A 24,571-nucleotide genomic window follows, 5' to 3' on the forward strand; every position below is an offset into this window, starting at 1 on the left:
TGCACCCACAGGCACTTGTGCCAAAAAGTCAATGGTTGGCTGCTGCTGCTGCAGGCCCAAATGGTGGAAGTGGGCGTGGTGAGCCAGGCGAGCAGCTCAGACCCAGAGGCAGGAGTCCAAAGCAGAAGGAAAACAGCCAGCGGGGGTGGTGGAGGGGGCAACGATGGTGGTGGGGGCGAAGGGGGACACGGATGGACTGGGGGCAGGCTCCACACCACACCCCCGGTGCCCCAGCAGACACAGTCCAAACCCCCACCACAAGAGCACAGTTTGAAAAAGACTCAGTCCAGAAAAGCCCCCTCCACAGTGGTCTTCATACTGTCTCCAGCAGCAGGCGGTCCTCTTCTCCTTCCTCTCCTTCTCCGGGCACCAACAGCTCCCCAGCAACATCCACAGTAGGCCCAGCAGCTCCAGGTGGTGGTGGTCTGGCGTCCAGGCAGGAGGGACCCCGCTCAGAGGGTGGTGGTCTCAGCAACAAGAGCTGAGGTCCCTCACTCCCCTCCTCTCTGGGAAGCAGGCCAGCAGCCCCCCCCCAAGGGGTTGTAGGGGGAATAACAGCAGTAACTGAGGTGTGGGGGAACCACCAGCCAGCCAGCAAACAGACAGCAGAGAGAGGGGTAGGTGGTGGTGTCTAGCCCAGCCAGGGAAGCAGCAGGAGCAGGAACAGCAGCAGAAACAGCAGCAGCGAGGGCCCAGCGCCCAGCAGAAACAGCAGCAGCAGCAGCAGCAGCAGCCCTCTCCCTCCTTCCTCTACAGCAGAGTGGCAGAAGAGAGATCTCTGGCCCCAGGAGAAGCAGGCTTCTGCTCCCTGAGTGACCAGAGCAGGGGCTGCACTAGAGTAATCAGGAACCTGCTAGAACCAATTAAGGAAGACAGGCTGATTAGAACACCTGTAGCCAATCAAGGCAGGCAAATCAGGGCACCTGGGTTGAAAAAAGAGCTCACTCCAGTCAGGCGGGGCGGGGTCGGGGGAAAAGCCAGAGGAGAGGAAGTGCATGTGAGGAGCTGGGAGCAAGAGGCACAAGGAGCTGAGAGTGAGAGTGGGTGCTGCTGGAGGACTAAGGAGTACAAGCGTTATTAGACACCAGGAGGAAGGTCCTGTGGTAAGAATAAAGAAAGTGTTTGGAGGAGGCCATGGGGAAGTAGCCCAGGGAGTTGTAGCTGTCATGCAGCTGTTACAGGAGGCAATATAGACAGCTGCAATCCACAGGGCCCTGGGCTGGAACCTCGAGTAGAGGGTGGGCCCGGGTTCCCCCCAAACCTCCCAACTCTGGATCAGACACAGGAGGAACTGACCCAGACTGTGGGGAAGATCACTGAAGTGAGTAAATCTGCCAATAAGTGCAGGGTCCACCAAGGTAGAGGAGGAACTTTGTCACAACTGGTGTGAGAAGTGGGACAGCATGGCAGAAGAAGGAGGGTGATTTAAAAAAAAAAGGTAAAGGGTTTACTTTTTTCCCCCCACCACAATGGATGACTTAGTACGGGCATTGATACAAGCTATGGCAGCCCAGCAGGAGGCTACCCGTGTCCAGGCAGCTGCCCAACAGGAGGCAGTGCGACTGCAGCAAGAGACTAATCGCCTGCTGATGGACCAGTCTTCTCAAGATCGAGCTATGTTTCAGGAACTGGTAAACCAGGTAAAGACCCTTACAGAGCTGAACTGTGGCCATGATGGGACGCAGATCATACGGGCCAGCCATTGGCTGCAGAAAATGACGCAGTAGGATGATGTAGAGGCATACCTTCTGGCCTTTGAGAGGACAGCCCTACAGGAGGCCTGGCCTTGAGATCAGTGGTCTGGCATCCTTGCCACATTCCTGTGTGAGGAGGCCCAGAAGGCTTACTATGATCTGCATGAAGAGGCTGCAGCAGACTACCCCCAGCTGAAAGCAGAGATCCTGGCCAGATCTGGGGAAATGACCGAGTGCGGGCCCAGCAGTATCACGAGTGGAGGTACCAGGAAAACAAAACCCCATGGTCCCAATTGTATGACCTTATCCATCTCACACGCAAGTGGTTGCGAACGGAGTCATGGAGTCCGGAAGAGATACTAGACGTTCTGGTCATCGACTGATACATGAGGGGACTACCACCAGACCTTCTAGCCTGGATAAGCCAGAACGAACCCTCCACCTGTGGTGAGGTTGTTGCACTGGTAGAGAGGCAAAGGATGGCGAGGGAGCTGGCCCGACCAGTTAAGGAAGAGGCACCTCAGGTTAAACTAGCAGCACCAAGCCCTAGAGCTCAGGTGACTGGGCCATCAGGAGGGCCCAGGTGGAAAAAGAGAGGGGCTGAAGGCTCACCAGAAGCCACAAAGAGTCGGAGCACTGAGGGAGAAGAGGATCATGATGTTAGATTGCCCAAACCAAGAGACTGGGGAATGCCTAGGGCTCCATACAGATGTTATGCCTGTGGGAAGTGGGGACATATAGCTGAACAGTGTCCCAATGCTGAGGAGCCGATGCAGTGTAACCTGGGGAACTGGGCAGACCCATGCTCCTTAATCCACCTTGCGGGGGTCTCACTAATCCCACATATGTACACCAGACCAGTAAAGCTAAATGGGATAGAGTCCACGGCACTGGTTGATTCGGGGAGTGCTATCACACTTGTCTCGGGAAAGCTTGTGAAGTGTAGTCAGCTGCTGCGGGCTAAGCGTATGGGGATAACATGCGTCAAGGAGACAGTTGGTTATTACCCCACCATCCCAGTAAAACTCGAGATTCAGGGGAACACTACTGAGGTAGCAGCAGGTGTAGTCCCTAAACTACCATACCCGGTGCTCATAGGGAGGGATTTCCCGGGATTTGGAAACTTACTCCCAGTAGGAGGATTGCAGGAAATAAGTTTGTGAGGCCTTCACAGTAGATTATCGACACCCAGTCTTCTCTGAAATATTCCCAGATTTATTTTCCATTCCCAAACAGAGTAGAAAGTCAAAAAGGGAAAGGAGGGCAGCTAAAGCTTTGGGAACCCTAATACTGACTCAAAGCCAGAGGGTCACTCTCATAGGTAAGCGGACCTGAGCAGCTGAAAAGGAGGCCACACCAGGAGGGAGAAGCACCCTAGTCTGACCCCCACTCTAATGCTTCTGAACCAGTAGAGGCAACAGAGACTGGGCCCCTAGATCTTAGGCAGATTAGCCCCGGGAGAGGAAATTTTGGAAGGGACCAGGCTGAAGACTCAAGGTACGACAACATTAGGAAGGAGGTGACTGAAATAGATGGGGTCCCCGTGGAAGGGAAAAGCCAGGGACCAGGACCCTACTTCATAATGAAGAAGAATCTCTTATTCCAGGTTGTACCAGTACAGGGGCAGAAGGTACAGCAGATTCTAGTACCTCAAAAACACCAGAACGCTGTATTAAGTCTTGCTTATAGTCATCTTTTTGGGGGGCATTTGAGGGTAGAGAAGACCCTGGCACGAGTCCTATGACTGTTCTTCTGGCTCTGAGTACATGAAGAAGTGCGGAGGTACTGTGCATCCTGCCCAGAGTGCCAGCTGCACAGTACCCTTTCCCATGACAGAGGTCCCCTTGGAGCAAATAGCCATGGACCTAGTGGGACCCCTGGAGAAGACGGCTCGTGGCCATCAATATATACTTGTTGTTTTGGACTATGCTACTCGCTACCCAGAAACCATCCCCCTGCGGAAAACAGCCTCTAAAACAATAGCCAAAGAGCTGGTGGGTATCTTCGCACGAGTGGGGCTACCAAAGGAGAAATTAACAAACCAAGGAACCCCATTTATGTCAAAACTAATGAAGGACCTCTGTACGCTGATCCATATACATACCCTGAGAACTTCAGTCTACCATCCAAAGACTGATGGATTGGTAGAAAGGTTTAACCAAGCCCTCAAGGCTATGATAAGGAAGGTGGTAAGTCGGGACAGAAAGGATTGGGACACCCTTCTTCCCTACCTTATGTTCGCTATCCGGGAGGTACCTCAGGTCTCAGCTGGGTTTTTCCCCTTCGAGTTATTATACAGGCATCACCCCTGTGGCATACTAGACATCGCCAAAGAGATTTGGGAAGAAGAACCCAATGAGGGGAGAAATATAATAGAACACATAATACAGATGCGAGACCGAATAGCCCGTGTCACCTCTATTGTATGGGAACATTTGGAAAAGGCACAGGAGGCCCAGAGAACCTATTACAATCGCCAGGCAAAAGTCCAAAAGTTCCAACCAGAGGATCAGGTGATGGTGTTGGTACCCATGGCAGAAAGCAAGCTTCTAGCACAATGGCAGGGGCCCTATGAGGTGGTTGAACGCGTGGGGGAAGTAACCTACAAAATACAGCAGCCAGGACGCCGAAAACAAGAACAGATTTATCACATCAACCTTCTGAAACCCTGGCATGCACAAGAGGCATGCATAACTGTCCAAAAAGACCTAATCCAGGAAAACAAGGCTTCCAAAGAGGTAAGAATGTCTCCCGATTTAACACCAGACCAGAAGAACGAGGTGTCTGAGATGATCTTTTGGAACCAAGATGTATTCTCAACAAAACCGAGTCGAACAATCAAGACGTATCATCACATCGTCGTGAACCCTGGGGCCAGAATAACAATGAGACCCTATTGGATGCCAGCGGCCAAAAGGGAGGAAATAAAAGCAGAAGTAAAATAAATGCTGGAGTTGGGGATCATCAAAGAATCCCATAGTCAGTAGTCCAGCCCAGTCGTGCTGGTGCCCAAACCTGATGGAACCACAAGGTTTTGCAATGACTTCCGGCGACTAAATGAAGTATCCCAGTTTGATGTGTACCCCATACCTCGCATAGATGTGCTAGTGGACCATCTGGGTAATGCCTGGTACTTGACTACTCTAGACTTGACAAAGGGGTACTGGCAGATTCCCCTTGTGGAAGATGCAAAGGAAAAGACTGCATTCTCTACACCAGAGGGTCTTTTTCAATATACTGTCCTCCCTTTTGGACTACATGGGGCCCCAGCTACTTTCCAGCGCCTCATGGACAAACTATTACGCCTGCATACCAGTTATGCTGCTGCCTACTTGGACAATGTGATCATTCATACCCCAGACTGGGAAACTCACCTAGAGAAGGAGGAGGCAGTCCTTGATACCTTCAGGCGAGGTGGCCTTACAGCAAACCCTTCCAAGTGCGCTGTAGGGTTTACGGAGGCCAAATATCTTGGCTACATTGTGGGAAAAGGTCTCGTAAATCCCCAAGTGAAAAAGTTGGAGGCCATCCAAAACTGGCCCCAACCATGTTGCAAGAAACAAGTCCGGGCTTTCCTAGGTGTAATGGGGTATTACCGATGATTTATCCCCCACCTTGCCACAAGGGCAAGCCCCCTGACAGACCTAGTAAAAGCCCATGGACCTGATCTGGTAAGATGGTCTAACACAGCAGAGGAAGCATTCACAGACCTAAGGACTGCCCTCTGCAGTAACCCTGTACTGATAGCCCCTGATTTCACCAAGGAATTTATCCTGCAGACAGATGCATGGGAAGTAGGGTTGGGGGCTGTTCTATCACAGATGGTCGGGAAGGAGGAACACCCAATTCTCTACCTCAGTAGGAAACTCCTTCTGAGTGAACAAAAATATGCAGTAGTGGAGAGAGAGTGCCTCGCCGTAAAATGGGCCATGGAAACATTGTACTACCACTTGCTTGAGAGCAGATTTGTCCTCCTGACCAACCATGCCCCTCTTCAATGGATGCAGTGGGCACAGAGAAGAACAAAAGGGTGACCAGGTGGTTCTTATCCCTCCAACTTTCCAGTTTTGTGTGCAACACAGAGCAGGGAGGCATCACGGCAATGCTGATGACTTGTCCCGTGTGCACTGTCTGGCATCCCAAGCTGCCCAACCCCTTGGTGTTGAGCAAGGGGGAGGGATATGTGACAGACCCAGACCAGAGGGGTAAAGGAGTCTGGTAGGGGGAAAATATACTGGTCACTGAATGAGTAGTTTTTTGTTCCCTGAGTGACCAAAGCAGGGGCTGCACTGGAGTAATCAGGAATCTGCTAGAACCAATTAAGTTAGACAGGCTGATTAGAACACCTGCAGCCAATCAAGTCAAGCAAATCAGGGCACCTGGGTTGAAAAAGGAGCTCACTCCAGTCAGGCGGGGGGGTGGGGTGAGAGCCAGAGGAAAGGAAGTGTGTGTAAGGAGCTGGGAGCAAGAGGCACCAGGAGCTGAGAGTGAGAGGGTGTGCTGCTGGAGGACTAAGGAGCACAAGCGTTATCAGACACCAGGAGGAAGGTCCCGTGGTAAGGATAAAGAAGGTGTTTGGAGGAGGCCATGGGGAAGTAGCCCAGGGAGTTGTAGCTGTCATGCAGCTGTTACAGGAGGCACTATAGACAGCTGCAATCCACAGGGTCCTGGGCTGGAACCTGGAGTGGAGGGCGGGCCCGGGTTCCTCCCAAACCTCCCATCTCCTGATCAGACACAGGAGGAGTTGACCCAGACTGTGGGAAAGATCACTGAAGTGAGTAAATCTGGCAATAAGCGCAGGATCCACCAAGGTAGAGGAGGAACTTTGTCACAATATCTAAACAGAAAATTGGATATAACAGAAGATAGACCAGAATCTTCACAAATCGTGGCTTAAATTTTTAATTCCAAGATTATTGACCCTTAATGACTTAAACAATATTTTTTAACTGAAGTCACGGATTTAACAGTTACTGACTATTTGCCATTCCATATGAACAGCTGCCATCTAGAGATCATTAGAAAGGATGCATTAAAAATTAGTCACATTAACCTTGACTTTTGGTAATGCCCATTTTCCAGTATAGCCACCCCTTTCCCAGCCTTCACCCTCTGCTATCTCTAGTATCCATGATAGAGCAGAGCTTCCCCTTTCCCATAGCTCATGCTCTGCTGCCCCCAAAGCCCCTTGGCCCAGGGTACATTATGCTTGTACAGCCGACACGGAAGCTGGTTACCACTGTTTTCTAGCTTCTATTTTTAGTGAGCTAGCTAGAGTACAGTTACTGTGGCTACATCTACAGGAGTTGCTATTCACAACCCCAGCTGCAGTATAAATGCCCCCCAACTGTCTAAACTGTAAATTATTCACTCTGGTCTCTTTTTCCATCAGTCGGCCGATTTTAACTTGGTAGATTAGAATAGATTATCAGCATTCCATTGTAATGCAGAAACAAACTGGATAGAGGTAATGTAAGATGGGTTCGTAACTGGTTGAAAAACCTTTTCCAGAGAATAATCATCAGTGATCATCAGTGTGTACTCAAGCTGGAAGAGCATATTGAGTGGAGCTCCACAGAGATAGGTCCTTGGGTGGATTCCATTCAATATCTTCATCAATGATTTAGATACTGGCATAGAGAGTTCACTTATAAAGTTTGCGGACGATACCAACCTGGAAGGGGTTGCAAGTGCTTTAGAGGATAGGATTAAAATTCAAACTGGAGAAATGGTCTGAAGTAAAGAGGATGAAATTCAATAAGGGCAAATGCAAAGAACTCCATTTAGGAAAGAATAATCAATTTTACACAAACATAAAGGTAATTGACTGCCTTGATAGGAGTACTGCAGAAAGGGATCTAGGAGTTATAATGGATCAGAAGTTAAATATGAGTCAACAGTGTAACACCATAAAAAAAAATCCGAACATCATTCTGGGATGTATCAGCAGGAGAGTTGTAAGCACCACGTGAGAAGAAATTCTTCCACTCTTCTCCACAGTTATAAGGCCTCAACTGGAGTACTGTGTCCATTTCTGGGTGCTCCATTTCAGGAAAGATGTGGAAAAATTGGAGAAAGTCTATAGGAGAGAAACAAAAAGAATGAAAGTTCTAGGAAACATGACCTATGAGGGAATATTGAAAAAACTGGGTTTTATTTAGTCTGGAGAAGAGAAAACTAAGAGGGGGACATGATAACAGTTTTAAATACATAAAAGGTTGTTACAAAGAGGAGGACGAAAATTTGTCCTCCTTGATCTCTGAGGACAGGACAAGCAGCAATGGACTTAAATTACAGCAAGGGAGGTTTAGTTTGGACACTAGGAAAAACTTCCTAACTATCACAGTGGTTAAGCACTGGAATAAATTGCCTAGGGAGGTTGTGGAATCTCCCTTATTGAAGGTTTTTAAGAACAGATTAGACAAACACCTGTCAGGACTTGTCTAGTAATTATGTAGTCCTACCCTGAGTGCAGAGGATTGGACTTCATGATCTATTGACGTCCCTTCCAGTCCTACTCTACGATTCTATGAATGCAAAAGACAGTTTTACTGGATTACTGTAGTTTCAAAGCCATGAGTATACATATGTATTTTCACAGGGACTCACTTACACAAGGTCTCCACCCTAATTTTGCATCATAGAATCATAGAACCGGAAGGGAGCTCAAGAGGTCATCTAGTCCAGTCCCCTGCACTCAAGGAAGGACTAAGTACTATCTAGACCATTCCTGACAGGTTTTTGTGCTCTTAAAAATCTCCAATGATGGAGAATCTACAACCTCCCTATGCAATTTATTCCAGTATTTAACCACTCTGACAGTTAGGAAGTTTTCTAATATCCAACCTAAACCTCCCTTGACACAATTTAAGTCCGTTGCTTCTTGTCCTATCTTCAGAGGTTAAGAACAACAATTTTACTCCCTCCTCCTTGTAACAACCTTTTATGTACTTGAAAACTGTTATCATGTCCCCTCTCATTCTTCTCTTCTCCAGACTAAACAAACTCAATTTCTTCAATCTTTCCTCATAGGTCATGTTTTCTAGACCTTTCATTCTTTTTGTTGCTCTTCTCTGGACTTTCTCCAATTTGTCCATATCTTTCCTGAAATGTGGCACCCAGAACCGGACACAGTACTCCAGTTGAGGCCTAATCAGTGAGGAGTAAAGCAGAAGAATTACTTCTTGTGTGTCTTGCTTACAACTCTTCTGATGATACATCCCGGAATGATGTTTGCTTTTTTTGCAACAGCGTTACACTGCTGACTCATATTTAGCTTCTGACCCCCAGTTCTCTTTCCACAGTACTCTTTCCTAGACAGTAATTTCCCATTTTGTATGTATGCAAGTGGAGTACTTTGCATTTGTCCTTACTGAATTTCATCCTATTTACTTCAGACCATTTCTCCAGTTTGTCCAGGTCATTTTGTATTGTAATTCTATCCTCCAAACACTTGCAACCCCTCCCAGCTTGGTATCGTCCATAAACTTTATAAGTCTACCTCTCTCTGCCATTATCTAAATTATTGGTGAAGATATTGAACAGAACTGGATCCAGACCCCACTCATTATGCTCTTCTAGCATGACTGAACTACTGATAAATACTCTCCGGAAACAGTTTTCCAACAAGTTATGAATTCACCTTATTGTAGCTCCATCTAGGTTGTATTTTCCTAGTTTTATGAGAAGGTCATGCAAGACAGTATCAAAGCTCGCATGTACCACTTTCCTCTATCCACAAGGTTTGTTACCCTGTCACCAAATGCTGTCAGGTTGATTTGACATGATTTATTCTTGACAAATCCATGATGACTATTTCTTATCTCCTAATTATCTTCTAGGTGCTTAAAAATTGATTGCTTAATTATATGCTCCATAATGTTTCCAGGTACTGAAGTTAAGTTGACTGGTCTGTAATTCCCCCATTGTCCTTATTTCCCTTTTTATAGATGGGCACTATATGGGAATCGTGTGTTCTGTGGCACAGGTTAGAGGGGTTTCCTTTTGCTTTTCTGTTTCTTTTGAAGGAGGCCTGGGAGTGAAATACACTATAAGAATCAAAAGTTAATTATACAATTTACTAACATTAGCATTTCATGGTGATGTTTTAACTATATTTTTATAATGTAGGAATCATGTATTTTTGTGTGCATGTGTGTGTAAGTCTCTCATCCTACAAGGAACAGATGCTCAGCTTTCCAAGTTAGGCCATTATCCCTGCACCCTCTCACTGAGAACAATCTCTCCTCATTGTCTGAACTTGGAACAGCCACAAGGTCAAAACTCCCACCAGTCCAGTAGTACTCAGCTGTGACATCTTACATAGACCTATGAAAACCTGTGACCCCATTCTTTTTAGGACCTATCTCTCTCCACTTTCTCCCATGGCTGTGACTCTGTAACAGCACGACAGGAAGCCCAGTGAAGCTAATGGAAACATGATTTTGGACTATAACAGGCTTCAGTTCAGGCCCTAAACCAGCCTATGGTATGTCTATTTTATTTTAACCTAAGGAAACTGATTGGTTAGCATTGTCCAAACATGGATTTCCTGCTAGCTGTTCTCAGGGCCTCCTTGACCTCTTTATTTCTCAGGTTGTAGATGAGGGGATTGACCAGGGGAGTCAAGACAGTGTAGAAGAAAGATAGAACTTTCTTGAAGTCTCTCAGTGTGCTGGTTGTTGGGAACATATAGGCAATCAGCAGAGATCCATAATACATGGTCACCACAATGAGGTGAGAGGAGCAGGTGGAAAAGGCCTTTTGTCTCCCAGTGGTGGAAGGGATTCTCAGGATGGTCACAATGATGCAGATGTAGGACATCAAGGTAAGTAGGAATGGGATCAGTAAGAAAATCAAGCTGAGAGTGAAAGCCAACATTTCCATCAGCAGAGTATCATTACAGGAGAGGTTTATCAGAGGGATAGGATCACAAAAGAAATGGTCAATACCATTAGGACCACAGAAAGCTAATTGGGATATCGGCAATGTTATTATGCCACTACATAGGAAGCCACCTATCCAAGAGCCACCTATAAACTGGAGGCAAGACCTGCCGCTCATATGGGTAGCATAGTGCATTGGATTGCATATAGCTAAATACCGATCATATGACATCACCGATAAGAGAAGGCATTCTGTTGCAACCAGAGAAGCAAAGAAATAATATTGTGCGAGACACCCACTAAATAAAATTGTTCTGTCCCCACTCAGGAGACCGGCCAGCATGCTGGGCAGGATGGTTGAAGTGTAGCAGGTCTCCAAGCAGGACAAGTTCCCAAGAAAGAAATACATGGGGGTGTGAAGGTGACAATCAACCACAACAAGCACCACGATGAGGATGTTCCCGGACATGGTTGCAATGTAGATCACGAGAAACAGCAGGAAAAGGAGGATTTGCAGTTCAGGGATAGTGCTGAATCCCAGGAGGATGAATTCTGTGATGGATGTTTGATTTCTCTGTACTGGGTTCATCGTAGGTTGTGTCTATGGGAAAGAAATTCACTCTGGGATATAAATGAAGAACATACACTCAATAAAACTTCAGCATTGTTTTCATTGTCCCCCCAACTGGCTATTGGAACAATAGCTGAGTAGAAAGTGGAGGCTAGGGGATGGGAAATGGGGAAAATGCCATCTCACTTGACACCTGGGATAAATTTCATATCTGATCAGACTGCAGGTTAAACAAAACGTTAATCTCTCTGGAAACCTGTGTAGTAACTGGACAGATCACAGCAAGCACCGAAGTACTGTGGTGATGGAGATCATGTATAACAGTACAGAAATACAGATAGATATTGGTTCAAATAGTTACACATTTCACCTCCTGGTCTATCAAAGCAGAACAGTGTCCTTGGACAGGCTGGAGTTCCACTGCTGAAATGAGTCAGGATTTTATATTTTAGGGGAAGCCACAACAAAGAAACAAACCAGGCAAATAAGGCTGGGAATTGCAATGGTTGGGCAGCCAACTGCAAGTGAATTGCAGTGAAAATGGCCAGCCTAATTATAACCACCCTTTGAAAGTTTTTATCCTAAATGGACAAATACCTGTCCTTCCCTAGGACAATATTTCATTGTCTTGCAGTGGGTCACTCTACACAAAGACCCAATCTTCATTAAAAAGAAACGGAAACAAACAAAGAAACATCCAGCTAGAAACCACCATTTTAGGTAGAAATTTATCCTCTATGGCAAGAAAAAGCTTTCCTTACCAATTTCTAATTTTATACAATGTGCTATTTTCATATTATGATAGTGGTGAGGAATCCAAATTTCCTTTTAATTGACTATACCATGATTTCATATGTTGGTTTTCATTCCAATTTCATATTTTTAAAAATGTATGTATGTTTTTTTAATTTTATTTCTTGATTATTTTTATTTTATATTACTTATGTTATTTTATATAGTTATTGTATTTTATTTGAATCCTATTTTATAAGTAAAATATATCTTATACTAGTTTATTTTTATATTTTATTTAATTTGATATTACTTTACAAAATATGTACAATAATTTTTTCCTAAACAAAATTTTGTAGAAATTGATATGTACCCATGGGACATTTTGATCTCAATGAATTGACATTTTCTGATGCAAAAATAGTCCATTAGAAATTTTTTTTGCTCTGTTTCTTATTCTTTTCTTCTTTAACATTGGTTAATAATATTAATTCTTTCTCTCCTCCCTTCTTTTTATTAGTCATGGTAGATGAGAGAGCCATAATCTCTCTTGCTATTACTAATCCTTAGAGAAAAAAGGTGGGTGAAGTAATATCTTTTATTGGACCAATTTACTAATCTTTATTAATTGCTAAGTAATGACCTGCACAGAGCTATGCACAGAGTTAATTTTACAAACCGGGAATAATTCTGTTCATTCTGAGCCTTCTCTCTCTGAAGTCAAAGATAAAATCTCCACTGACCTCAAAGATGGAATCCATTGATTTCAATGGGATTTGAACTGGTAACGCTTTGAGCCTTCCTTGACACTTATAGCTCGGCTCGGCAGGATTCGATGTCAATCAATAGATGTTGGTAAACGTCGATATCAGTTGAGACACTGAAATCAACAACAGGAAAGATCAGTAACACTCGGCATTAGTGCAACCTCCCCCCATGCCTTGCACTGCAGGGTTGGGTGTCATGAGCCCCGTGGCTGTGCAAGAGCCTTCTGCACTCTCGCAGACCTGGCCATGGAAATCTGCTCCACTGGGCCAGAGCAGTTGCCTTCCCTGCCCCTTTCACCCTGGTGTCTTGGACCCCTCAGCCGGTAGGGAGCAAACAGTATCCCTGCTGTCACTGCTGGGGCCCCCTCTCAGCCCCACTGCCCTAACTCTGAACCTAACCTACCACCACTGAATTTCCTGCAACTATAAAAATTGAAATTGTTAAATATCAGAAATAATCATAAAGATTAAAATCCCAATATTAATCATCAAAAGGGCAAAAGAAAAAGCAATTCTGCCAAGCCTACTTAGAGCCAATGTCTGCACCCCAAGCACTGAGCAGAGCAGCAAATATCAGCTCTGCTTTACCAACCTCATCTCATTAATGTTTGCAACATCCCAGTGAGGTGGGAGCTGCCATTAAGAGTACAATCCTGTATGTAGTATGGTGGGAAGCTCAAAGCTTGATGAACGATGCTCCAGTGTTTGAAGAGCTCGCTTTGTACTTGGGAGCTGTTGTTTTAATTCTCTGCTGCATCACAAACTACTTGTGTGATTTTCATGCCAGATTTCCAAAGGCCAGTAGATAGCTAAAAATGCACATTGGAGCCTGAGTAGGGGCGGTACCTAACGCCCATCGATTTCAAATCCCACTATGGGTGCCTGTGTCTTTAGGTGCAGAAACACCTCTATAAATCTGTCCCTCTGGGTGTCAGGTCCCCATCTGTAAAGCTGGGATAATAGCACCTCATGGGGCATTGGGAGGATAGATACATTAAAGACAGTGAGGTGCCCAGATACCATGGTGATGGGGGCCACACAAGGAGCTAGGATAGCAGTAACCTGAGAGGCATTTTATATTTCCAAATTCAGTCATATTGCTTTGGGTAGAGAGTTTAAAGAGAGATCATTGCAATCTTCCCCTTAAGTAACTAATTTCATGGGAATCCAACAAACTTTCATTGCTTCTAAAACCTCAAGATTCAAGGAGTAGAGGCAGGAAAAGGTAGATTTACCTCTAAGGCGGGTGAGTCACAAACTTGAATCTGATGTCATTTCTTCACTTAGCATTTCTGGGATCAGGTTATTCAGTCCATCTTCTCTCCCCACAACATCCATGTTCTTCCATATGCATAGGAAATAGAACATCATAGCCCAGATTGGCTACCGTGGCTCTGTTTTGTCTGGTAACATGTCCTGTGCATCATACGCTGAGACAAATGAAGAATGCTTTCTCTGATTCATTATATATCCTTCTGTGGGAAGGTGCAGTCTCCCAAGGCACCACAGCTGAGCGGAACATAACAGACAAGGAAAAATTAGTGTTTCATTTTTTTCTAGGCAATGTCAGTAGAGTCAAACTTCTAGTCTCAAAGGGAAACTCATGGAGAGAGAAAACACTTTTCATCTTAAAACAAATGTTTGTTTCCTGGGTGAACTTTATTTCAATTGTGAAGTAATAACTCACTAATTCTAGGAATAAAGTTTACGGCTGAGATTGCCAGAGCTGCCTAAGTGATTTAGACACCAAGGTCCCATTCAATTCCCTTAAGCGACTTTGAAAATCTCAGGATAGTTAACTGAGCTTGCACTTTCTCCAAAGAAACCTCCTGTTGTCCTCAATAGCAACCACACCTGTACCCAGTCTCCCTCCAGTAACACTGGAAAATCAGTTCATGTAACATTTTAAAAAGTGTTTAAGTGATTTAGGTGTCTTTGATAATGTTACCCAATTAACTCTTAGATAAAATGCAGGTGAACAAAGTGCTTTACACATTTAGGCTGGGATTTTCAAAGGGGGGGTAATGTATACCATATATACCTAAATCCCACTGAATTCCTAGGAGAATTTGGAAAACTACTTTAGGCTTCTTGGAAAAGCCCAGAGCATGCAAGTATTGAGGCTAGAAACTGAGATTATAAAGCACAAACCATTTCTTCCCAAATCCCTGACAAGTTTCAGGGTCATGCGGCTCTTCAGTGCCACAGGAATTGTACAAATTAGATAATCTTGTACCAGAATTATTGGCCTCTGATTGGTCTACTGGAGTGTTGGATAAGCAACTGAACAATACAGATTCCATTCTGAAGAGGACAGTATTATACATTCACACTAGCCAATTCATGGTCTGATTTGGGTACAGTCAATATAATCATTTCAGTTGTGTGTATTGCAATATATTCTGCAACTTGACTCCAAAACTGTCCTTTTTCAGCATGATGTTTCTCACATACTGACACATCTTGCCATGAAGGTAATGTTTGTTCCAGCCTTTTCTGAAGAATACAAATATTCACTCATTTCTGATTGTATGTTGTTATTCCCAGTTCTCTCCTAGAGTAATTTGCTCCCTAACCATGTCATAAGTCCTCATTCCAATTTATCACCAATGTGAATAATTGTGTGTCACCAAAGCTTTATTGTTCATAATTCCCAAATGTGGAATATTTGTGGCTCACATCATTGTATTTTGGAAAATGATTTCTATTTTTGTTTTGTTTTTAAATTAATCTCTGGCTAACATATTGCTGATAGGGATGAAATCCCATAGCTCAAGTCTTTGAAGAATACATGATTCAACTGAAAATTGGCTATAACACAGGGATAGACCTGAATCTTCACACACCGTGGCTTAAATTTTTATTTCCAAGTTTATTAACTCCTAATCACTTAAGCAATATTTTTAACTGAAATCACAGATTTAAACAATTACTGTCTATTTGCCATTCTCTGTGATCAGCTGCCATGTAGATATTATTAGAAAGGATACACAAAACATTAGCCACATTAACCTTTGCTTTCTCTGAATGCCCATCTTCCACTATAGCCACCTCTTTCCCTGCCTTCAACCTCTGCTATCCTTAGTATCCATGATACAGTAGAGCTGCCCCTCTCCCATCACTCACCCTCTGCTGCCCCAGTGCCCCTTTGCCCAGGGTACATTCTGCTTGTGCAGCCGGCACTGAAGGCAGTAGCATGGTTTCCTCACTCCTATTTTTAGCGAGCTAGCTAGGGTACAGCTACAGGGGCTACATCTATAGGGGCTGCCATTCACAACCCCGGCTTCAGCGTGGATGCACCTCAAGTATCTAAGCTGTGAATTATTCACTGTGACCTCTCTTTCCATCAGTTAGTTACTTTTGACTTGGACTATCCGCATTCCATATTAATGCATAAATAAACTAGGGAAATACAGGCTAGATGGAGCTACTATAAGGAGGGTAAATCATTGGTTGGAAAACCACTTCCAGAGACTTATCAGTGGTTCACAGTCCAGCAGGAAGGGCAGGGATCGGTTCTGGGTCTGGTTCTGTTCAATATCTTCATCAATGATTTAAATAATGGCATAGAGAGTACACTTATAACGTTTGTGGATGATACCAGGCTGGTAGGGAGTTGCAAGTTCTTTGGAGGGTAGGATTAAAATTCAATTGGAGAAAGTCCAGAGGAGAGCAACAAAAATGATGAAAGGTCTAGAAAACATGACCTATTAGGGAAGATTTTAAAAAATGGGTTTGTTTAGTCTGGAAAAGAGAAGACTGAGAGGTGAAATGATAGCTTCCAATAAATAAAAGGTTGTAAGAAGGAGGAGTTGTTCTCTTTAACCTGGATAGGACATGAAGCAATGGACAAACTGCAGCAAGAGGGTTTAGTTTGGACAGTAGAAAAAACTTCCTGTCAGTGTAATTAAGTAAATTACCTAGAGAGTTTGTGGAATCTCCATCACTGAAGGTTTTTAAGAAGAGGTTAGACAAACACCTGTTAGGAATGGTCAGGTTATTACATAGACCTGCCTTGAGTGCAGGGGACTGGACTAGATGACCTATTGAGGTCCCTTCCAGTCCTACTCTTCTATGATTCTACAAATGCAAAGGACAGTTTCCCTGGATTATCAATGTTTGTTTCAAGCTAGGAATGTGTAGCTGTATTTTCACAAGAACTCACTTACATGAGGTCTCCACCCAAATTTTGAATCAGTATAGCTATTTGGGTTAGGAATATGACTTTGTTATGGAAATAGTTCTATGGGTACAACCTCTAATGAGGATAGGGTTTACTAATATAAAGGTGCCTTATACAGGTGTCTCTTTATTCCCCTTCTTGAATCGGGATTAACTATACTAGTATAAGCATCTTTGCATCAGTGTAATTGTGTCTGTAGAGGAGTGGACTCACACCTGCAGCGCCTCCTGCTGGTCTCTCAGGGAATTAGCTCGTTCCAGTATCCGGAGCACCCTCTGCAGGCCGGTAATCCACCTGTCCTCTGGCCCCATGTTCCTCCCTGGACCCCAGTTCCCTTTTAACCAGGATACTGCCTCTGGCAGTATCCCACCAATCTGGGTATTCCCTCCCTGGGGAACCCCCAACCCACAATCCCCACTTTGCCTCAGTTTGTCTACTGCCCAGTCTCCATCTAGCCCCTGTTCACTGGGGCAGACTGCAGTATCAGCCACTCATCATAGGCAAAGGGATTTGGACCTGCTGCCTTTGCCTGCCTCTGGGCTGCCCCCTGCAACCCCCAATACCTCTTGGCCTTATGCTAGGCTGCAGCCAGGGGATTTCCAGGCAGGAGCTCCCCAGCTCCTCTGCCTTTCCCCAGCCCTGCTTCACTCAGGTACCCTGTGTCTAGCTCCCTGCAACCAGGCCCTTCTCTTTCTACAGGCAGAGGAAAACTGCCTGGGCCTCTGGCTCACAGCCTTTTATAGGGGCCAGCTGGGCCTGACTGGGGCATGGCCACAGCTGAGCCTGCTTTCCCTAATCAGCTCAGGCTTCTTGCCCCAGCCACAGCTTTCTCCTGGGCTGTTTCAAGCCCCGCAGGGCAGGAGTGGGTAATCACTCTGCTACAGCGTCAATTCTGTGTAGATGAGTGGGCATCTCATGGCAACCCCCTGGAGGCCTCAGGGCAGCCCAGAAAACAGCCTCTCACCTCAGTTTCCCTTATTCATTCCCCAAATAATCTCAAAACAGGTTTTTTTCCAGTCCAGACATAACAGCCCTCCTTTCAGTTTCATTTATTAACCTGAATTTCAAAACTAAACCCAGAAGTCTTCCATCCAGATGAGGGCTTAAATTCAACCAGAGCTGTCTGGAGCTCTCGTAAATATTTTCAACCCCCCTGGAGTTTATATAACATATTGTGGGGTGCAGTGGGGGGCTCGGGGAAATACTCTATAAACATTTAAGCCCTGGATCCAGCTGCATACACCCGAAACTCCCTTCATCTGGTCTGAGTCCTTCCTGCCTTAGCAGGCTACTCCCAGCTCTTCCTATCTGCACCAATTCCCCTGGTCTCAGGGTTTTCCCTACAGGAGCCTCTCTCACTCTCTCAAGTCTCACTTCAGCCTCCTGAGCAGGCATTTTACTCTAGCCTCCTTCTGACCTTTATTGAACATTGCCTGATTCCCCTCAGCTGGACTTCTTCTCTAATTAGGGCTGGCTTGGCCACAGGCTCTCCAGACCAGGGCACATGGCCCTGTCACAGGCAAGGATAGGCCAGTATAGGTAAAATGGTGCAATTTCTATATGTAGACAAACCTTGACATATTTATTCCTCACACTGGTTACAAAGGGGATAGATAATGGGACGTATGACAAGAAAGACAACAGAGAGAGAAGACTTAGTTTAGTTATTTTATTGCACAATGCTCTTGGTAACAGATACACAGCTATTAGTATCACCGAGAAAATGGCAAAACATGAGAAGGAAGTGGTAGGAAGCATTGCCTGGGCATGGAAGAAATTCTCAGGACATTGGTTTGGCTATAAGTGTGCAGGCTGGGTTTTCCCATAAGAGACTGATGTTAAGCATCCAAATCCTATGGACAGTGAGTGGCAGTAAGGCACCTAACACCCTTAGGTCCCATTGTCAATTACAACTGGACATGATGGAGCAGACAGTGCATTGGACTAGGGCTCTGGAGAACTGGTTTCTATGCCTGTCCCTGCCACTAGCCCACTGAGTGACTGTGGCAGGTAACGTCACCTCTTTCTGCCTTCGTTTCCCCAGCTATAATGTGACAATGAGGATGTGGAGCTAGGGACAGAGTCACAAAGCTCCTTCTTACTCTCACAGATATTATGGAGCACACAGCAAGCAGCAATAACAATGGGAATATTGCTTTCGCTGAGGTCTAACCTACTCAGCAAACTGCACCAGTGCCCCTTTAAATGTCCAAAGGAACATTCTACCACCATTCTGCATTTACTCAGCCTATAGTTCAACTGCTCCTTACTGCTGTTCAGGCTGTCTGTGTACAGTTTCACGAGCCATGGAGCAAGGGGTAGGCTGGGTCCCCAAGGATAACTATTGGCATTTCAACATCTGCAACAGTAATTTTCTGATCTAGGAAGAAAGTCCCTTCTTGCAGCTTTCCAAACAGTCCAGTTCTGATAGATGTGAGCGTCATGCACCTTTCCCGATCATCCCAAATTGATGTCGGTGAAATGGCTCTTGTGATCCATCTGCCCTTGCAACACCATCGAGAAATATCCTTTGCAGTTTATGTACTGTTTGGCAAGGTGGTCTGGTGCCACGGGCGGCTCCAGGCACCAGCGCTCCAAGCACGTGCCTGGGGCAGCAAGCCGCGGGGGGGCACTCTGCCGGTCGCCACTAGGGCGACAGGCAGGGGGCCCTTGGCGGCTTGCCTGCAGAGGGTCCACTGGTCCCGCGGCTTTACCGGACCTCCTGCAGGCCTGCGGGAGGTCTGCTGAAGCCGCGGGACCAGCGGACCCTCCGTGCTTGGGGCGGCAAAATGTCTACAGCTGCCCCTGTCTGGTGCCAAGATAGTGATATGTGTTCCGTCTATCTCCCCACCACAGTTAAGGAACCACATTGCAGCAGACCCATCCACTATGACCTGCACATTTCCCAGAGTCACTATTCTTGTTAGCAGAAGGGTATTGATTGCCCTGGCTACTTGGATCATAGCAGCCCCACGGTATATTTGTTCACTCGAAATTGGTAGTCAGGCATTGCAAGCTTCCACAGGGCTATCACCACTTGCTTCTCAACTGCCAGGGCAGGTCTCGTCTTGGTATTCCTTACGTATGTGAAAGTTTTGCAGCTACTAGGAATCATTCCATACCTGCAACACTATCTGGTCCCACCACTCTGTGCTTGTTTGCTGGGCCCAGAATCAGCATTTCATTGTATCAGCATGCCCCAATGCTGTCATGATATCCCAACTGCCACATCCTGTGTTTTCAGGAACATCTGTGTCCATGTCCTCCTCACAAACTTCCCTGTGCTGGCGGTTCCTATCTAGGCTCTGCACATACTACAGGATCATGCGTGAGGTGTTTACAATGCTCACAAAAGCAGTGTGCATCTCAGCGGCTTCCATGCTTGCTATGCTGCATGGATAACCCAGGAAAAAAGGCGCAAAATGATTGCTTGCCATTGCTTTCAACAAGAGAGCGAGGGAAGGAGGGGAGACTGACAACATGTACCCAAAACCACCCGCGACAATGTTTTTGCCCCATCAGGCATTGGGAGCTTAACCCAGAATTCCAGTGGGCAGCGGGGACTGTGGGAGAGCTACCCACAGTGCACCACTCCGTGAATTGATGCTAGCCACGGTATTGAGGATGCATTCCGCTAACTACTGTGCTTAGTGGGGACATACATGATCAACTGTATAAAATTGCTTACTAAAGATTGACTTCTATAAAATCAACTTAATTTCGTAGTGTAAACATGCCCTAAGTGTTTGCCATAAAAGGGCCACAGTACCCTATACTTGTGCCTCTGGACATGCCTTCTGCAGCTCCACACTAGGCACCCGGACTCTGAAGCCTCAGAGTGATGCATGGACCTGGGGAAGATAGACGTTCCCCTGCCTGACTCGCCTGCAGGGCCCGATCTGTCAGGTGAGTGCCCAGATGCTTTTGAAAATCCCACTGAGCAGCCAAGTATCTTGAAAAACAGGCTCTAAATCATTACTGCAAATGGGCAAATAAGAGGCCCGGGCTGGTGTCCTGTGGCACAGGTTAGAGTAGTGGCTCTCAACTTTTCCAGACTACTGTACCCCTTTCAGGAGTCTGATATGTCTTGCGTAACCTAAGTTTCACTTTACTTAAAAACTACTTACTTAGAAAATCAGACATAAAAATACAGAAGTGTCACGGCACACTGATAGTGAAAAATTGATGACTTACTCATTTTTACCACATAATTATAAAATAAAACAATTGGAATATAAAAATTGTACTTACATTTCAGTGTATAATATATAGAGCAGTATAAACAAGTCATTGTCTGTAGAAAATTTTAGTTTGTACAGACTTTGCTAGTGCTTTCTATGTAGCCTGTTGTAAAACTAGGTAAATATCTAGATGAGTTGATGTATCCCCGGAAGACCTGTGTACGTCCATGTGTATGCATACCCCTGGTTGAGAACACTGGATTAGAGGGTTTCCTTTTGCTTTTCTGTTCTTTTGAAAAGAAGCCTGGGAATGAAATACACTATAAGAAACAAAAGTTAATTATACAATTGCCTAACATTGGAGTTCCATGGTGATGTTGCAACTCAATATTTTTATAATATAGGTATCATATTTGTGTGTTTGTATGTGTGTTGGTAAAGAAGTCTCTAACCCTACAATGAATGGGTGCTCAGCATTCCTGCAGAGTCCATTTTGCCTGCACCCTCTCAATGAGCACAGTCTCTCTCATTTTCTGATCTTTGATCAGCTCAAGTTCAAATCTCCCACCAGCCCAGTAGTACCCACATGTGGCACCTTACATAAGTCCTAAAAAGAATGGGGACACAGGTTTTCAGAGGTCTGGCTATGCCCATGTTACTGTGATTCTGTAAGAGCATGGCAAGAAGACCAAGGAAACTAATGGAAAGATGATATTAGACTACAGAAGGCTTTGGTTCAGCCCCTAAACTAGCCTATGGTATGTCTATTTTATTTTAACCTAAGGAAACTGATTGGTTAGCATTGTCCAAACATGGATTTCCTGCTAGCTTTTTTCAGAGCCTCCTTGACCTCTTTGTTTCTCAGGCTGTAGATGAGGGGATTCACCAAGGGAGTCAGGACAGTGTAGAAGACAGAAAGAACTTTCTTGAAGTCTCTCAGTTTGTTGGTTGTGGGGAACATATAGGCAATCAATAGAGTTCCATAATACATGGTCACCACAATGAGGTGGGAGGAGCAGGTGGAAAAGGCCTTTTGCCTCCCAGTGCTGGAAGGGATTTTTAGGATGGTTGCAATGATGTAGATGTAGGACATCGAAGTAAGTAGGAATGGGACCAGTAAGAAAATCAAGCTGATTGTTAAAGCCAACATTTCCATCATCTGAGGATCATTGCAGGAGATTTTTACCAGGGGGATAAAATCACAAAAGAAATGGTCAATATCATTGGGTCCACAGAAAGTCAACTGGGTTATCAACAATGTTAGTATGCTACTAACAAGGAAGACACCTGTCCAAGAGCCACCTGCAAGCTGGAGGCAAGACCTGACACTCATATGGGCTGCATAGTGGAGTGGATTGCCTATGGCTAAATACCGATCATATGACATCACCAATAAGAGAAAGCATTCTGTCGCAAACATAGAAGCAAAGAAATAATATTGTGCGATACACCCACTAAATGAAATAGTCCTGCCCTCAGTCAGGAGACTGGCCAGCAAGCTGGGCAGGATGGTCGAGGTGTAGCAAGTCTCCAAGCAGGACAAGTTCCCCAGGAAGAAGTACAGGGGTGTGTGAAGGTGTTGATCAGTCACAACTAGTGCCACGATGAGGATGTTCCCGGCCATGGTTGCAATGTAGATCACTAGAAACAGCAGGAAAAGAAGGATTTCCAGTTCAGGGAGAGTCCCAAATCCCAGGAGGATGAATTCTGTGATGGACGTTTGATTTCCCTTTTCTGAGTTCATCATGGGGTATGTCTATGGGAAAGAAATTTACTGCGTGACATAAATGAACACCATTCACTCAGTAAAACGTCAGCATTGTTTTTTGAATGTCTGCCTCTGCTGGCTACCAGAACTATAGCTGAGTAGAGAATAGAGGACAAGGGAGGGAAAATGCCATCTCTTTTGATTCCTGGGACAGATTTCATATCTGAGCAGACTATAGGTTAAAGAAAATGTTAATCTCTTTGGAAACCTGTGTAGTACCTTGACACATAGCACCAAGCACTGAAATATTATAGTGATGGGGCTGATACAGAAGAGCACAGAAACACAGAAAGAGGAGACAGATTAGACTGATATTGGTTCAAATAGTCACATATATCATGGCCTAGTATCTAAAAGCAGAAAGAAGTAGGCTGGAGTTCCACTGTTGAAATGGGTCAGGATTTTATATTTTAGAGGAAGCCACAACAAAGAAAGAAACCAGTCAAATAGGGCTGGGAATTACAATGCGTGGGCAGCCAACTGAAAGTGAATTGCTCAAAAGCTTCTCTCGTTCACCAATAGAAGTTGGTCCAATAAAAGATATTATCTCTCCCACCTTGTCCCTCTACTATTCACAAAGCACATTAATGCCCCTGTTTGGTGGTGGTATAGAAATACAGTCAGAAAGTTGGTGCTCACCTGTAACCACAGCACAGCCCAAGTTTGAAGGGATGAACTCTTATTTCTCAGGGTTCGGCTGCCAGGATTCAGGATCCTCAGCTGAGGTTCTTGTCTCTCCTCTTTCTGCAGAAACTGGATTTTGTCAGTGAAGAGATCTGCAGTTACCTGAAGGGATGAGCAGATGCATTTGATCTACATTTGAGCAATGAGCTTCTCCTTGGATTTACAAAGTGCAAATGCTGCCTCATATTTGTATTCAGTCTTCACGGTTTTTAGTACGGTCACACTTCATACGTTCTCCCACTTCATTGATTTATTGTCTCCAAAGCTTTATAGCTAACAATGCCCAATGGGACTTGTACAGTGTGATTTGTATAATTGTATCTTTTATGAAGTCTAATTATTCCATGTGGAATATATTTCAGATCATGAACAAACACCAGCTTCCATTCTTGGGAGATGCCTGTTATAATCTACTTGCCCTACCTGGTTATTAATATTCGATATATACTGCCACTTAGTGGCCCTTTTTCTAGTATTATTCTATTGGCTACAAAAATCTACAGGTCATTAGTCAGTATGTCTAATACACCCTTCAGTTCCTCTGCTCTGCTGCCATCTAGTGTTGACTTCCCAGCATGGCAGCATGTTTCTTTGCTGTCCTCTAGTGGGTTCTTCTTGCTTTCATAGCTGCAGCTTTCCAGTTCTTGACTCATATCAATTGCTGGACATTATTTAGTATAACAGCCCATTTCTCACTCCACAACATGTGCTACTATCCACAGCTCATTACATATTGCAGGGCCCATTTCTCATCATTTATACACCATTATTGAACTTCACCTTCCTTTCCACTTCCCTCAGGTGGTCATTTGGCAACATAACATCTTCTTTCTTGCCCTTCCACTTTAGCTGCTATCCACTGGACAACAACACTACATCTTTCCATTCCTCTGCCCTCTAGTGACCCTAGCGAGCTTAATCACACCTTTCCTCATTTCTTACCTACTGCTAGGTGTGCACTATTCCAAAGTAGAGCCACTGAGAACCAAATTGTAGAACAGCCTGATTGCAACATTAGTGGCTGTATTAGAGAGAACCTGAGACATAAGGTCTAAGGCCTGAACAGAAGTCAGGCCTGTCTGCTATAAAGCAAAGTCAGGCTGTGA

At 45.0% G+C, this 24,571-nt stretch overlaps 2 protein-coding genes across 2 annotated transcripts in view; both read right to left on the reverse strand.

Annotated features, from left to right (window-relative positions):
• The window catches only part of LOC127032834 (olfactory receptor 10A7-like), a 59,779-nt gene extending 37,019 nt beyond the window's left edge, over positions 1-22,760 (reverse strand). Inside the window, exons 1-2 of the mRNA XM_050920438.1 lie at positions 22,490-22,760; positions 21,864-22,204 (exon numbers count right to left, since the gene is read on the reverse strand). Of these exons, the coding sequence (XP_050776395.1) occupies positions 21,864-22,204; positions 22,490-22,760 (612 nt within the window). The remainder of the gene's footprint in view (positions 1-21,863; positions 22,205-22,489) is intronic.
• On the reverse strand, positions 10,187-11,168 carry LOC127032837 (olfactory receptor 10A7-like). Its single transcript, XM_050920440.1, has one exon. It carries the CDS (start codon positions 11,166-11,168, stop codon positions 10,221-10,223), a length of 948 nt encoding a protein of 315 aa, XP_050776397.1. The 3' UTR covers positions 10,187-10,220.
• Positions 22,761-24,571: the final 1,811 nt, after the last annotated feature.

This window comes from Gopherus flavomarginatus, chromosome 12, assembly GCF_025201925.1.
Source record: "Gopherus flavomarginatus isolate rGopFla2 chromosome 12, rGopFla2.mat.asm, whole genome shotgun sequence".
NCBI lineage: Eukaryota > Metazoa > Chordata > Testudines > Testudinidae > Gopherus > Gopherus flavomarginatus.